At 54.8% G+C, this 14,064-nt stretch overlaps 1 protein-coding gene across 7 annotated transcripts in view; it reads right to left on the minus strand.

Moving 5' to 3' along the window:
- PPP2R2C (protein phosphatase 2 regulatory subunit Bgamma) overlaps window positions 1-14,064 on the minus strand; it is a 164,978-nt gene that overhangs the window by 20,573 nt on the left and 130,341 nt on the right. For 3 of the 7 annotated variants that reach the window (XM_082389868.1, XM_082389869.1, XM_082389873.1), the window contains one exon: window positions 4,947-7,716. The exons of the other annotated variants lie outside the window; for them this stretch is intronic. In XM_082389868.1, coding sequence (XP_082245994.1) covers window positions 7,425-7,716 — 292 coding nt within the window. In that variant the 3' untranslated portion in view covers window positions 4,947-7,424. Of the gene's footprint in view, window positions 1-4,946; window positions 7,717-14,064 lie in introns of those variants that run through there. 7 annotated transcript variants of the gene reach the window in all.

The raw sequence follows: 14,064 nt of genomic DNA on the forward strand, positions 1-14,064 counted from the left end.
ATCTGGCCATCTGTTAATTACTTATTCTTTATTTCTACTTCTTGATCTACAGAAAGAACCAACAAGTTAGGAAGGTATTGTGTGAGCAAAAGATTTGAAAGGTGTGCTTGGGCCAGAGATGAGTAGGGCATGGGGGAGCCTGATTTAAAAGTTAGTCACGATGTAGTTTTGCTAAAGTGACAAGAGAAAAGGGATTTCCTGCAGAGGACTGTTTCCTGCAAGGAGCTACTTACAAATGCCCCACTTCAGATATCATTCCATTTCTAGGGGATTAAGGACGAAGGTCCATCTTCTGTAACTGCTTAATCCTGAGAAAGGGCGTCGAGGTCTTAGAGTGAAAGGTATCGACATGGGTTTGAAGCATCTCTTTGCTGACAGTTTTAGCTGCCCATTTACATATACGGGCAGAACAAGCTACCATTATTTTGATGCCCACAAAGATATAGCTTATTATGAGCAGTAGTGTTAATCCCATTCTCTTGAGGGCAGTTCTTGGAATTGTGCTAGCCACAGATTCAATACTGCTCAAGATCGAGCGGCTTATGTCATGGCTACAGTCTGGTCATCATGCAGTTAGCTTTGCCCTCTGGTGGCAGTTATAGTATCTGTAAAACAACTCAGGAATGTACATCAGCTACTGAATCTGTGACTCTATCGTCCTCATCGTTAACTGCTCGAGCCTGTCTTTTGTGACTCAGGGAGGCCTGGGAGACTTCAGCTTTTACACAAACAAGAGGCAGGGGACATAGAGGGACCTTTGTACTTGGGAGGGGGCCCACACAGGGTTCTGCACAGTTCCAGCATCAGAAGATACCAGCACCACTTCATTTATCTTTATCCCTCGCAGGTGCCCCTCTTCTCCGGTAGTAGAGCCCTGACCTTGAGCTGGACCTTTGGCTACCCAGGAACAGCCCTGTTTCCCAGCCTCCCGTGCTGCGGGCCTAATTTCTGGCCACTGGAAGTAATTGGAATGGATACAACATGCTTCTCCTGGCCTGAGGGTCAGGGGAGAGGTTGGGTTGGCCTCGCTTGGCTCCTACACTGACCCCATGACTAAAGGGGGCAAGACACTTGGACCGACACTGCACCCAGCCTGCACACATGAGGGAGCGGAGGTTTCTCCGAACCAGTTCATGGCCCAGTTACCAGTAGAGGGGAAAGTGGCTGCTGGTGGGGATGAACAGCGTCCCTGCCCTCCCAGCCTGCACGGCTGCAGGGACTCCGGATTCTGGCCGGCAGTGCCAGGGGTCCTGGGGGTGCACGCAGAGCCCAGACCATCCTCCTGGGGGGTGTCGGTGGTTTGGTCAGCCTGCTGGCTCCGGGCGCAGCAAACCCCTCCTCCTCCCCGACCTCCCCCTCCCCCGGCCCCCTCCTCCCTCCCGCAGGCTCCCTGCTGCCCTCTGCACAAGGCCTCTTCATCCTCAGCATGAACACAGGCTACCCTGATTTCCCACGGGGACCGAGCTGCAGGGTTTAGCACGACTTCACTGAAGCTTGGTCCCAGTGCGAGCGCAGAGCGACGATGTCATTCAACAGGCTTCCAGGGGCCCCAGGCTCCGTGCTGACCACTTATGCAAGGATTTTCTTCTTTAATCTGCACCACCCCCACGAGGTAGGGACTATCATTCTCCATGCCTTGTGGATGAGAAAACTGAGATGCGGCAAGGGTAGGTCACGTCCCCAAGATCCACAACTGCCATCAAAGCCAGGCTTTGAATCCCTGAACTGGGCTCCAGCGTCCCTGCCCTGAACCACTTAGCCTCTGTGCAGCTCACATAGTGGGCACCCCAAAAACATTTGTTGAACGAACAAATGAGTGATTAAGCAGGTTTGTAAAGGTAAATGGTGAAGTTAGTTCTTATTTGGCACCTCTCATAGGCGTTACATGTGTATTAAATGAATAAGTCACTTCTCCAGCCATCCATCTCTATTTTGCATGTTTGTACATCTTTTTGCATAATTTTAATAATGGATTCCTTTCCATTTTTATTTTTACTTTTGTCCTCCTAATATTGCTGCCTCTTGCAGATGTCAGTTCCTCTCTGAAATTCATCCTGTCACTTGACTGTGTGGGCCCCACGTGAAATTCTAACAGCATCCAGGTAGAGACAATGGGGCTTTGTTTTTTAAAAGAGGACACGGCTGTTTTAAATGAATCACTCACAACTCGGGCAATTATCTTGAGCTCTAAAGGCTTCTCTGTTGCTAGGAAACCATCCCTCCAAGCTGGTAAGCCTTTGCTAAAGTTTCGCTGAGTGGTTCAACTTCTGCGGGCCCTGACCCAGCCTGCCGTTCCAGGCTGCGAAGTTAGTTCCCAGCAGAGGACAAGCAGGAACAGTGGCCCGAAAACACCCCTCAGACGTCACCCACGGGACCCTGCAGTGGCTCGGGTGGCGGAGACTCCAGGACCCAGCCTGGGGGCACACTGCCTGGGGTCGGATCCCCAGTTTGTGGCCTTGGGTGAGGTACCCCTCTCTCTCTGCGCCTCAGTTTCCATCTTTGTAAAATACGGAAATCACAGCATCCTCTCTTACGGTGACTTGCCGATGAAATGAGATGATGCACACAAAGCCCTCAGCACGGTGCCTGGTGCAGCGCGTGGCTCAGAAGTGCCCGCTGTTAATACAACAATGACACGGAATGTGGAGGGTAAGGATGCTGACGGGGCAGCTGGGCGGGCCACCGAGGGGCCCACACTCCAGGCCAAGGCTCAAGGGCATAGTCCAGGGGGTGTCAGGAGCCTCAGAGGCTCAGGGCTCGGGGGAAACAGGGTGATGGCTCTGCTTTCATCTGAGCAGAGGATGGTGTGCAGTTGGGAAGAGGTCTGGGGAGGGGAGCAGAGTTTGAGCCTTGTTTCACGTGGCCCCTGGAGTGCTCGCCCCGTGGCCTGCCCACAGCTCAGCCCGGGGCCCGTCCGCGTGTGCCGCTCCCCGCAGGGCCCTGGCCCTCTAGCAGCCCCACACCGCTCTGTGCTACCATCTGGCTGCCAGCCCCTGAGCACTGCTCGGAGCTCCCAGCAAGGCCCCACCCTGGCTGCCCCCAAGAAAGGCCACGTGGAGGCCGGTCCCGCCTTTGCTGCTCGACCTTAGGCGAGTACTTGGACCTTTCTGGGGTCCTCATCTGTGAAAGTGGGCAGGAGTCTGCTGAAAGTGTTGGCTGTGAGATCAGAATGAAGGTACCTGAGTGTGTCCACTCCCCAGAGCCACTGCGACAAAGGACCACAAACTGGAGTGGTTTAAAACAACACACTTATTCTCCTACAGTCTGGGGGGCGGGTGGTGGTCAGAAGTCCCACGTGGTCTCACTGGGCTAAAATCGAGGTGTCGGCAGGGCTGTGCTCCTTCCAGAGGCTCTAGGGGAGAATCCATTTCCTTGCTTTTTCCAGCTCCTGGAGGCCACCCACACTCCTTGGCCTGTGGCCCCTTCCTCCATCTTCAGAGCCAGCGATGACAGGGGGAGTCCTCATGTCACATCTCTCTGACCCTTTCTGCATTGCTGCATCTCCCTCTGAGTACAGCCAACAGAGGTTCTCTACCTTCTGGGACTCATGTGACAGACTGGTCGTCCCTGGATAATCCAGGATACGCTCCCCACCTCAAGGTCCATAATCTTAATCACACCTGAGGAGGGCCAGAGCTGGTGCTCAGTCAGTGCTGGGTGGGGCTGAGGGCACGGTATCGTCGCCATCCTTTGGGCATCTGCCATGCGCCGGCGCTTCCACCATCTGAGTTTGAATCCAGACTCCTCAACTTACAAGTCCTATGAATTTCGGCACAAGTTAAATCTTAATCTCTCTAAGCCTCAGTTTCTCCAGGTGTAAAATGGGTATAACACTAGTACTCCCCCCCCTTCCCCCACAAAAGGCATAACATAAAGCCTAAACGAGATACTACATGTAAAGCCCCCATACAATGGGGTCACAGGGTTTAATGAGGTATTTTTTATTACCTCACTAGTCATCCCAGCAAGAAGGAGTGGCATCGCCCTCTATTTACACATGGGGTTCAGAGAGGTTAGCCCATTGTCCAAGGTCACACAGCCCGGAAGTGGCTTTCTCCTCCTTTATCCTCTGTCCTGGGGTGGAGTGGTTGATGGAGAACTTAGCCAATCAAAGTCCTGCCAGCAGACCCACCAGGACAGCCACTTCCTTCCTCCTGCTGGGCCCGAAGTTAAAACGCCCTCTTGAAAGTGGAGGCAAGGCCTGGGCTCCCAGGAGGGGAGCAGGGAAGCCATGGGGTACACGAAGCGCTTCCCCACACAGTCTCTGGCTTATCTCAGCCATCGCAGCATGTGGGGCTGGGCCTCTCTGGCTTCCAGAACCAATCCAGATGCCCTGTGGTCTGGCTCCTCCCAGATCTTGTTCCCCAGGACACTGAAGCACAGTGTGGAGGTGCTGCTGGGGGAGAACCGTATTAGGAGTTAACTGGGCCAAACTAGACACGTGGCTCCAGCACCTGCTAGCTGTGTGATTTTGAGCCACTTCCTTCACCTCTCTGAACCTCAGTTTCCTCATCTGTACCATATTCTCAAGTTGGATGTGAGGCTCAAAAAAAGGCGAGGGGAGAGTGTGAGAATATTTGAAAATCATGGTGGGCTATGCTTCCTTGCTTCAAAACAAAACAAAGCAAAGCAAAGCAAAGCAAAGCAAAACAAAACAAGACAACTGTCAGTTACTGAGAGCTTACGTGCCAGGCACTGCACTTTGCAGGCCTTATCCAATTTAATCTCGCCCCTCCCCTCGCGACCCCAAACCACGAGGTCAGTGTTATCATTAGCTCCATTTCCTCAGTGTTGAAATCAGAGCTCGGAAGGGTTAAAAGCTGCCGTAGGAGCTGCAGGCAGGAAAGCCCGGAAGTGAACCAGGCTTCCCATGTGTATCCCCACCCTCCATGTGTCTCCTGACGGGGCCCATGGCCCATTAAAAACAAACAGCATTCCAAGCCTCATTTTCCATGTAACATTTGTTATTTTATTGGAAAAAGCTGGTATTAACATATTTATAATTTTATTCAACAGTTGGATAGTTTGTGAGACACCAAAGAAAACAAGAATGCACCTATGAGTTACAGAGTCCAAAATGGTCAGGCCTGTCTACTCTACCACCACTTATCCGATGCCACCGAGCGATCAGTCCTCAGAGAGTACTGAAATAAAAACAAAAACAACCCAACAACTTCACAATGACTATGCGAACGCCCGTACATTCAAAAAGAGCAGAAAATTTAAACGGTAAGGAAGCAAAGTTTGTGACTATGTTACTGGCCCTTCTGCCATGTCTAGTTTTGCCCCTCCCCCTCAGCATCTTTTCTCAACACACATTTTATTCATAATTTGCTTTGGACATCATTATTTTCCAGGGATCCAAAGACATGCTTTTTCTTCTGAGAAGATCTTTTTCTTTCTTTCCCTTTTTTTTTTTTTCCTTTCTGGTTTGGTATCCAAAGTTTACAACAGAGTAAGGAACCAGGAACTGTATTAAGACCTCCTTTTGAATACAGATTTGCACTTTGTAGAAATGGTCCATGTTAAATCTACGATCTGACAGTAACCTCTATCTGCAAATGCAAATTTCCTCTCAGCATCTGAATCACAAAGGGAAATGGATCGCACCAAATACCCCAGTAATTGTGTAAGGCCCTCAGAGCTGGATTTTGGCTTCAACAAGATTTCTATACAATTTACCACATTTTGAACCTCTTTACAAAGGGAAAAAGAGGAATCCATCCCTGTGATTGTTAACTTTAGTTAGAATAGATATGTACATATAATACTGTCCAGGTCACCTGGATTTTACAGTGATATATAAACAAACATTCTTCATTCATGTTGATTAAAAAAAAAATCAATGGACCCATTTCCTTGTGTAATTATCGTATGGCTGGAAGTGAGTGCACATGCGTTCTGTGCTTTGACACACACAAAAGTAGACCATTATCTGTTGAGAAAAATCTCGGGTTGGGCCTATTTCCTGGGTTAGGTTACATCTCATAAAAAAAAAAAAATGTCGGATTCGGTCGGGCCTCTGAACTCCGCTTTTTGAATCAGAATGCAAGCCACGTGGTTCTGCTGCCAGTTCCAAGGGCAAAGACAAGTGGGCGTGGTTGGCGGGTGGGCCGATCTGGTCCTGACAGAGCGGGAGGAACTGTCCTGGAAATACCGCATTCTCTGTGGCCCGAGGGGAAGTGTCCTTTGGGACTGTGGGTCATAGAAGAAAATTTATCCTAAAATGGTGATAACATGCAATTTTCTTTTGGAGGCAGTTCAGTGCATCTGGAAAAGGAGCTGGGGTACAGATGTGGGGTGGAGAGAGGGCGGAGTTCCTCGTTACCCAACAGGCAAGGGGCACCCCGGGGGTCTTCTGCATTCTGTGTCTCGATTCTCCCCGGACCCTCGTCATTGTCCCACCTGCTCTGTCCTGCTTCACAACATGAAGAGATGTTTCCAGAAGCTTCCAGGCTAGAATGCTGCTTTAACATGAGCCACCAACATGGTGGGTTATAAAGGGCCTTGTGGGAGGGCCTGGACGGGATTCCTGACTCCCCCCTTGGTTGGTGCAGGCCTTGGGCCTCAGTTTTCTTGTGTGCACAATGGGAAAGACAAGTTATTCACCTTTAATCCCTGGCACCTGGCACAGAGCCTGGCACTCAGTGCACAGTTGGCATTTATGGAGGAAATGAATAGGCAACCACTTCACAGGGTCGTGATGAAGATTCAGAAAGATCATGGAGGGAGCCAGTACGAGTTCCCACGAGGTGCCAGTGACGGTTGCAGGATGACAGGAGAGCCACAGAGCGGCTGTAGGGATGGACCCATGGGCCTGGGGGGCCGGCACCACGCCCAGCACGGGGCAGATGCTCGCGAAGGGTGGTTTAAATGGTGAAGAAAACAGGCACACACATGGGATTCCATTCCCCTTCCTCTCAAGAAACTGTAACAGACCTGGGATATTCAAAGACATTAAAATAACCTAAAAGAGGAGCTTCCAAATTCTCAGCATGAATTCACGATCCAAAAAGCAAAAAGGTGAGACCCTCGGCTCTGAAACAGTGGCAATTGCTCCATTTATCATCAAAAGAATCCCTGGCTGGCTTGTTTGAGCTTCGTTCTCTGTCCCCGGAGCCCTGATCTGGGGCCAGTGAGGCGCGCGAGAGAAATGGCTCCGGGGCTCCCGCGTCCCCAGAAAGGAACCTGTGGAGTGAAAAATTAACGCGCAGAGGTAAAAATCCTAATAAGGTGGGAACGACTGCACGCGGTTAAAGTACGGGATGAAAGAACTGAACTTCAAGGCCGACAATCACGTCGGTTTACTGTGAATCCTTTTTCCTGTTTTCAAACAATCACCAGCAAAGGCGGTCCGGCCCCGGGATGCTGGACGGACGGCCCGGCGCCCCCTGGTGGCCGCTCCGCGCGTGGCCGTGTGGCGCCTAGTGCATGTCGGAGTTCACCTTGTCCTGGAAGATGTACAGGTTGTTGGTGGCCGCGATGGCGATGATGTTCTCGGCCGGGTGCCAGGCCGTGTGCAGGATCTTTTTGGTGAAGTCCAAGCTGTCCACGCTGATGTCGTCCCGCCTCCGCTTGCCGCCCACGCACACGCGCCGCGGCTTGAGCACCGCCCGGGGCTTGCTGCTCTCCCGCGACGCCTCCAGGGTCACATCCCGCTTGGTGTTCCGGTCAAACATGCGGAAGAAGTTGTTGTAGGCCCCGGTCATGATGACGCTGGCGGGAGACGGAGCGGCGTCAGGCGAGGAAACGGAAGAGAGAAGCCCGCCCCTCCTCCCGGGGCTGCAGGGCCATGGCCCGGGAAGCCGACGGGGGACACGCCTGCCTCTTCCCACCTTCTCTTAGGGTCTCTTGTCCTCCCTCACATCTCGGCTGCCTCAGCACACAGGGCCAGGAACTGAGACCCGTTTAATGCTCTGCCCCAAACATCATAAAAACATTCCCTTGTACTTTGTTTGCCCTTTAGTCCAAAAGAGAGAGCCCTAGACTTTCAGTAAGACCAGGCAACAGCGAAGAGGAGCAAAGGGAAATAAACACAGGAGACACTGGGCTACAAACTCTGTGCTGACAAAGGGCAGGCCCCTGAATCAGCCAGATGTGCCCTTCTGGCGGGGACCCAGGACCCTCCTGGTGTCTGAATAGTTGAGTGACTAAACGATCACTGTCTGCACACCATCAATGTGCAGGTGTTCACAGACCTCCCCGTTCTGCTGAAGAGCATTCTACATGTGTCTATCCACTCCCCACCTCTCCTAAGGAGAAGGGATTCCTGTTGGACCAGAGGAAGGATGTTAATCTACACAGTAAGAGATGGGAGAGAAAAGAATACCACCTACATGGGCCTGGGCCTGGAGAAAGGGGTTGGGTTTTGGAGCAGCTGGGGGCGGGGCATACAAAGTAACTGGGGAGGTGGGAGTGAATTCCAGAAAACAATACTGAGGGTAAGGAAGTGGTCCCCTTCAATGTTCTTCAGGAGAGATGCGGACAGATTGGAATCCCTCCTCCCTTTAGGAGATGAACTGTGCTTCCTGACGGTGTCATTGCTCCAAGATGAGCCACGAGGCCCCCTCGGTTTACAAGGGTTAATGCGCATGAGCCACGCCTTCAGTATCACCCGAGTCACAGGAGTAATCCCGTGCGCTGGGCTGTGCAGGGTCAGGTGCTCAGGCTCCCCGAATGATGTGGAGTCACAGGCTGAAAGTGACATATGTCCTCGTAACATATTTCCTTCTTGTGGGAGAACCTGGGCTGACACCAGGAGAGTGTGGTACCTGAGGCCCCAGCCTGTAGCATCTTCATGGGAGACCCAGGGAAGCCCACCTCCCCGGGGCCCACATGAGAATGGACAAGTTGTCATTACAAGTCACCTGTCACCTCACCTGTGGACCATCCCTTAATGTCGGTCCTTTCTAGGCGGTGATGGCCTGGATGTGGGTTGGGGAGGCCCCTCCGCTGCCTGGTTCCTGAAACTGCTCAAGGAGAGGGATCGCCCCAGCAGAGGAAGAGGGTAGAGTGACATCCGTCTCCTAATGTGATTGGTACAGCACTTTGTCTCCTTTCTCACTGATAAGTCTGCCCCTCCGACCTCTGATCCTTCACAGGAAGGGCCTTTCACTTGGCTTGGGGCCTGGCAAGTCTGGGCCGGCCCACAAGCAGCTCCCTGCCCAGGCTGTGCGGTTCCTGGCGATGGCCGTGTGCCCGTGAGGCCGGCCTCCCACCAGAGCCACAATCTGCATGTTAGTGCTACCTCCCCTCGACACCCAAACTGCTCTCCCTGACCTTGCGTTCAGAGATGGATGGGTAGGTATCTTGGGGCAACGAGGATGGAAAGCCCCTTCCATAAAGTGGCTCTTCCGCAGACGTTCTAGGGGCGTCCAGGCGGAAGGGGGTGAGGCCCACCTGGGCCCCAGCAGGGGGCAGAGGGCACGTGCCAACTGGGTGGTTGGAGAGGCGCTCCACAGAAAGACTGTTCGCAAATGTTCTGGAAGGTTCTAAGGGAACACAGGGAAAGTGCTGTGCCCTGGGACTGGTACATTTGGAGATTTTGAAACCACCCCCAGGCCTGAGAGGTGAGGGGAAAGAGGAGTCACAGGAGAGAGAGAGAGAAAGAGACAGAGCCAGAGAGATCTGTGTGAAGGGGGCTGTCCTCTGAAGGGAGCTGTGCCCAAAGGGACACAGTCAGTCAAGACGACAGGAAACAAGGGGGAATAAATGCTCCGGCCTCTCTCTCCACCCTCAGTCTCCTTCTAGGGTCCCCAGTGGTTAAACCTGGCCAGAAGCCAGTGGGCACAGAGGCCTGTGGATGCAGCCCATGGGGTCGGCCTCCAGGTATAGTCTCTGTGGAGGAGGGTGGAGATGGGAGCTGGAGGGGCAGGTGGGGACCCCTCCGGGCTCACCTCGCAGCGCTAATCGCCCGTAGGCCAGCAGCCCCCACCCCCCGTGCCTCTACCTCCTCGGCAGAGGCGGGGGCTCCCCGTGCAGGCGTGTCTTGTCTGAGTCCCCAGGGCCTGGCTTGGCCACCTATGGGGGAAGTGGTCCTTGAAAGAAAGACAACCCCCGGCAGCAGCCAACAGGAACAGACCAAGCAGAGCCGCCCACCCCCCCATGCCCCGGGGACGAGAAGACTCAGTAAATGCTTCGTAAACCAAATGCACTGAAGGGCCAGAAGCTTCTCTCATTCACTGCCAGACCTGCAGGTTCAGAAGGTACCTGCCCCCAGTAGGGGCTCACTACGTACCTGACGAATGAATGAATGAATGAATGAGTGAGTGAATGAATCACTGAATGCCGTGGCAGGGTCACACACGGTCACAGCCACCCTCGGAAGACTCAGGAAGGCCTGAAACAACCTGCCCAGCCTCCCCCCTGCACGGGGACAGGGGACAGACCAGGGGTGAGTGGAGGGGGCTTCTCGGACACTACCTGGGGAGTGGTGGCAGGTGGCAGTCAAAGGGTTCTGCCTTTTAAGAGGTTTGTCTAATCCCCGGACGTGAGGAAGGGAGGGTGGGTGGAGAACTCTAACGCGCTTTCTGGCTCTATTCTCTTCTGTTCTAAAACCTTAATTGGTGTGAATAGACCCGAGTGCTGCTGATGAAATGACATGCCTGCGGAGGTGCTGGGTGGGCGTGAGGAGCCCCCCAGCGCTGCTGGCGGGGGGTAGGGGGGTGGGGGAGAGTGCCCTCTGCTCCCTCCTTCCCAAGGAAGCCCCCCTTCTCTCCTCAGAGGTCAGCTCACGCCAGGGAAGGCTGGGTTGGCTCTGATGTCGCCTAAGTTATGGCCCGTGAGACTTCACGACAGTGCCACCGCCCATGGGGGAAGCAGGGAGGGGGCTAAGCTTGAAGATGCCCCCAAAGCAGAGAAGATCTGGCATCTAAACGTCACTGAAGCCCAAGCCCAGGTCTCTGGGGGCTGCCCTGGGGCTGCTGTGTGTGCCAGCGGCTTCCCCTCGGGGTCCAGGCGTGTGACCCTCGCCCGGGTCATCACCGGAGTGCAGTGGCTCAGCCAGCCAAGGGTTGCCCTTGTTTGGGCCAGAAGACAGGGAGGAGGGCGGGGTGAGGTTGGCGCCTCCGTGAGGCTGGGGGTGGGGTCAGAGGGGCCATCCTGCCAGCCAGCGCCCAAGTGTCCCAAGGCCAGGGCATGGGGTGGGGGGAGCAGGGGGTGCTGCAGGGACAGGGCTCGTCGCATTGACCTTGGCCTTCCCACACGGCCCGGGAGGTGACACCGGGGAACCACTGCCCGGGTCTGCACTCTCCGCTGCCCTTCTTCCCGCCTCTCAGACACAGCAGGGCTGGAGGGGCAAGAGGAGGGCAGGGGAGCAGGTGGCGGCGACCAAGGGCCTCTGCGGGTACGGGGAAGCCACGCCCGAGTCTTCGTGTTCAGGAGAGACAGTGGGGCTGTGAGCACGGGCCAGGTGAGCATGCAGGGCCGGACCGAGGCCTGGAGCCCCTTCTGCAAGGTGAGCGAGGAGGAGCCCGAGGCAGGGAGGAGGAGGGTGCGCTGGGCTAGTTGCCAGCGTGCGTGCGCGTGCGTGTGTGTCTGTGTGCCTGTGTGTGTGTATGCGTGTGCACGCCCTGCCGAGGGACTCCTGAGGCCTCGGGGGTTGGGGGTGACCAGTGAGGATGAACTCTGACCTCCCGACTCGGGGCAGCAAGCCCAACAGGCCTGTCTGCAGACAACAAGAGGGGGGCCTGCCTGGGACCCCGCCAGACGCCCCCTGTCACTCCCACAGCTGGCGTGCACGGGTGTCAGGCTCTGCATCAGGCTGGGTCACAGGGCGGGCCCCCGGCACAGGGACCTGTGCACAGGTCAGTGCCGATGGAGCCAGGGGGGCCGAGCTTCATTACGAGGGGACCCCTGCCTTTGCTCCTTCCTGATCGCCCGCTCTGCCTGGCCCTGGGACACTGGGTGACACTGGGATGACACTGCCAAGCCAGCAGCAAGAGAAGGTGGATTCTCTCCTTCCTTCACCCCTTGCTCATCTCCCCTCTCCTCGTGATGTCCCTCACCCCCACCCTATGAGGTGGTCCTCCCAGAGCCTGCAGGGGCACAGACCCACCTAGAAGCTCTTAAAACCCATACCAGCCCCGCCCGGGGTGGGCTCAGCAGCCTGGGGGTAGGTGCAGCACGTTGGATGGGGGAGTCAGAGAGTCCCAAGGGCCAAGGCCTCCCTTCCCTGGGCCCAGAGCAGCTGCTGTGAAGCGGAAAGAGTGGAGCTCACCAGTTCAGACTGGGGTCAGGAGCCAGGCAGGAGGCCCTGATGCTGGGTGACCTGGGGAAGACAGGGAGGGAGGCCTTTCTCTCTCCACCTGCTTTACTTGGGCCTAAAAGGCAAAGGCAAAGGCACGCTCCACAAGCACATGCAGTGTGGACAGTGCTTGGGTCGGGTCAGCCACCTGGGTCCAGATCCCAGCTCTGCCCCTGACATGCTTCCTAGCTCCCCGTGCAGTTTTCCCATCTATAAAATGGGGTAACGAGGGACCCCAGCCCCTGGTGAGAATGGACTAGATAACAAGGTAAAACACTTAGAACAGTGCTGAGCTCAATAAATCCCACCTCCTGTTATGTATTAAATGCCAACAGGTATTTCTGGATTCTAACCATCCGTGTGGCCTGAAGCCCCACCCACCTGTCTCACTGGGAGCCCAAGACTAGGGAAGCAGAAGGAGAGAGTGGGTGACGGATTCCCAGAGAAGGAATCTGCGTGCCAAGGGGCCTGACCAGGGGGGGGCCTCGCCCCCTCCCTCCCTCCCGGCAGGGGCAAGAGAAGAGAGAAGGCCGCCCTCCCGCCACCCATTTCTCTAGGGAACAGTTCACAGGACCCAGTGGGCGCTTTCACACAACACCCATCCTTCTCCTGAGCCATCAGGGGAAGGGAGAGTGAGATCATTAAAGTTATTTGTAACCCACACAGCTGCTAATCCTCCTTCCATTTGGCTGAGGGATGCAGCTGACACCTCTGGGGGGGAGGGAACCCCACCACACCTGCAGGGAGGGGTCTCTCTCACCTCGAAACACCAGGTCCCAGCGCCCTGCAAACCACACCAGGACAGGATGGCCCATTGCTCCCATTCTTAGGTGTTCTCTAACATTCCAGAAGGTTCTTTTAACAGGGAAAAGGGCAGTCCCTGCCCTGGCTTGCATCTAGGCAAGTTGCTTCACCTCTGCCAGCCTCATTTTCCTCACCTGCACGTGGGGACCACGGTCCTGGCTGCCCTTGTCCCCAGGCTCTCTTCTTTCCCCTGGGGAAAGGCTCCTGCCCCATCCCTGTGGTTCTGGAGAGTGAACAATCATGGTGCTCTACCGCCCCCTGCTGGCCAACTGTGGCATGCAATAAATCATGTCCATGCTGATTGGCTCCAAAGTGAGCATGTGACCCAAACAAAGCCAATCAGAGCCTTCCATGAGAATTTTCCGTATACCTAGAAGGGTGATTGTGGGCTGAGAGGACAATGGAAGGGGGACTATTTGGGGTCACCATCCCGAACAGCAAGGGGGAGCCATCTGTAGTAGGAGAGGATGAGGCTAGTGTTTAAGAAGAAGCAGGGAGGCTCAGAGATGGGAGTGGACAGAGAGGAGATGGCCCCAAAGGTACAGCATGAGCCCTGGGGTAGCCTTGCTGGAACTTCTCAGAACAAGCTTAGGCTTATCTGATTCCTGCAACTGGAAGATACTTGGTTGACACAAATCCCTTCTTCCCAGGCAGAACAGGTCAAGGGGAGCTTCCTAGAAGAGGTGGCGTTTGAGGTGGGTCTTGGTGGCTCAGCAGGGTTCTTTCAGACAAGACGAACAACAGACCGGTGTGTGCAAACCATCGGACCCTCCGCTGCCAATGTGGAGCCATGGCCTTGCCAGGAGTTTCACACACAGGGTCTTACCCTCAAAGCAGCCCTTGAAAGTCATGATTTATTAGAACTACTTTCCAGGTGAGCAGACTCAGAGAAGTCAGGTGGCTTATTCAAGCATGCAGTTGGAGAGTGGTGGAGCATGGTCTGGAAATCGAGGGTGTCTGACCCCAAAACCGCTGCCCTTTCCTCGCCCCCAGGCTGCCCATCTAAGTCTTGCTAG

Source organism: Balaenoptera borealis (genome assembly GCF_965194805.1).
Source record: "Balaenoptera borealis genome assembly, chromosome: 4".
Taxonomy (NCBI): domain Eukaryota; kingdom Metazoa; phylum Chordata; class Mammalia; order Artiodactyla; family Balaenopteridae; genus Balaenoptera; species Balaenoptera borealis.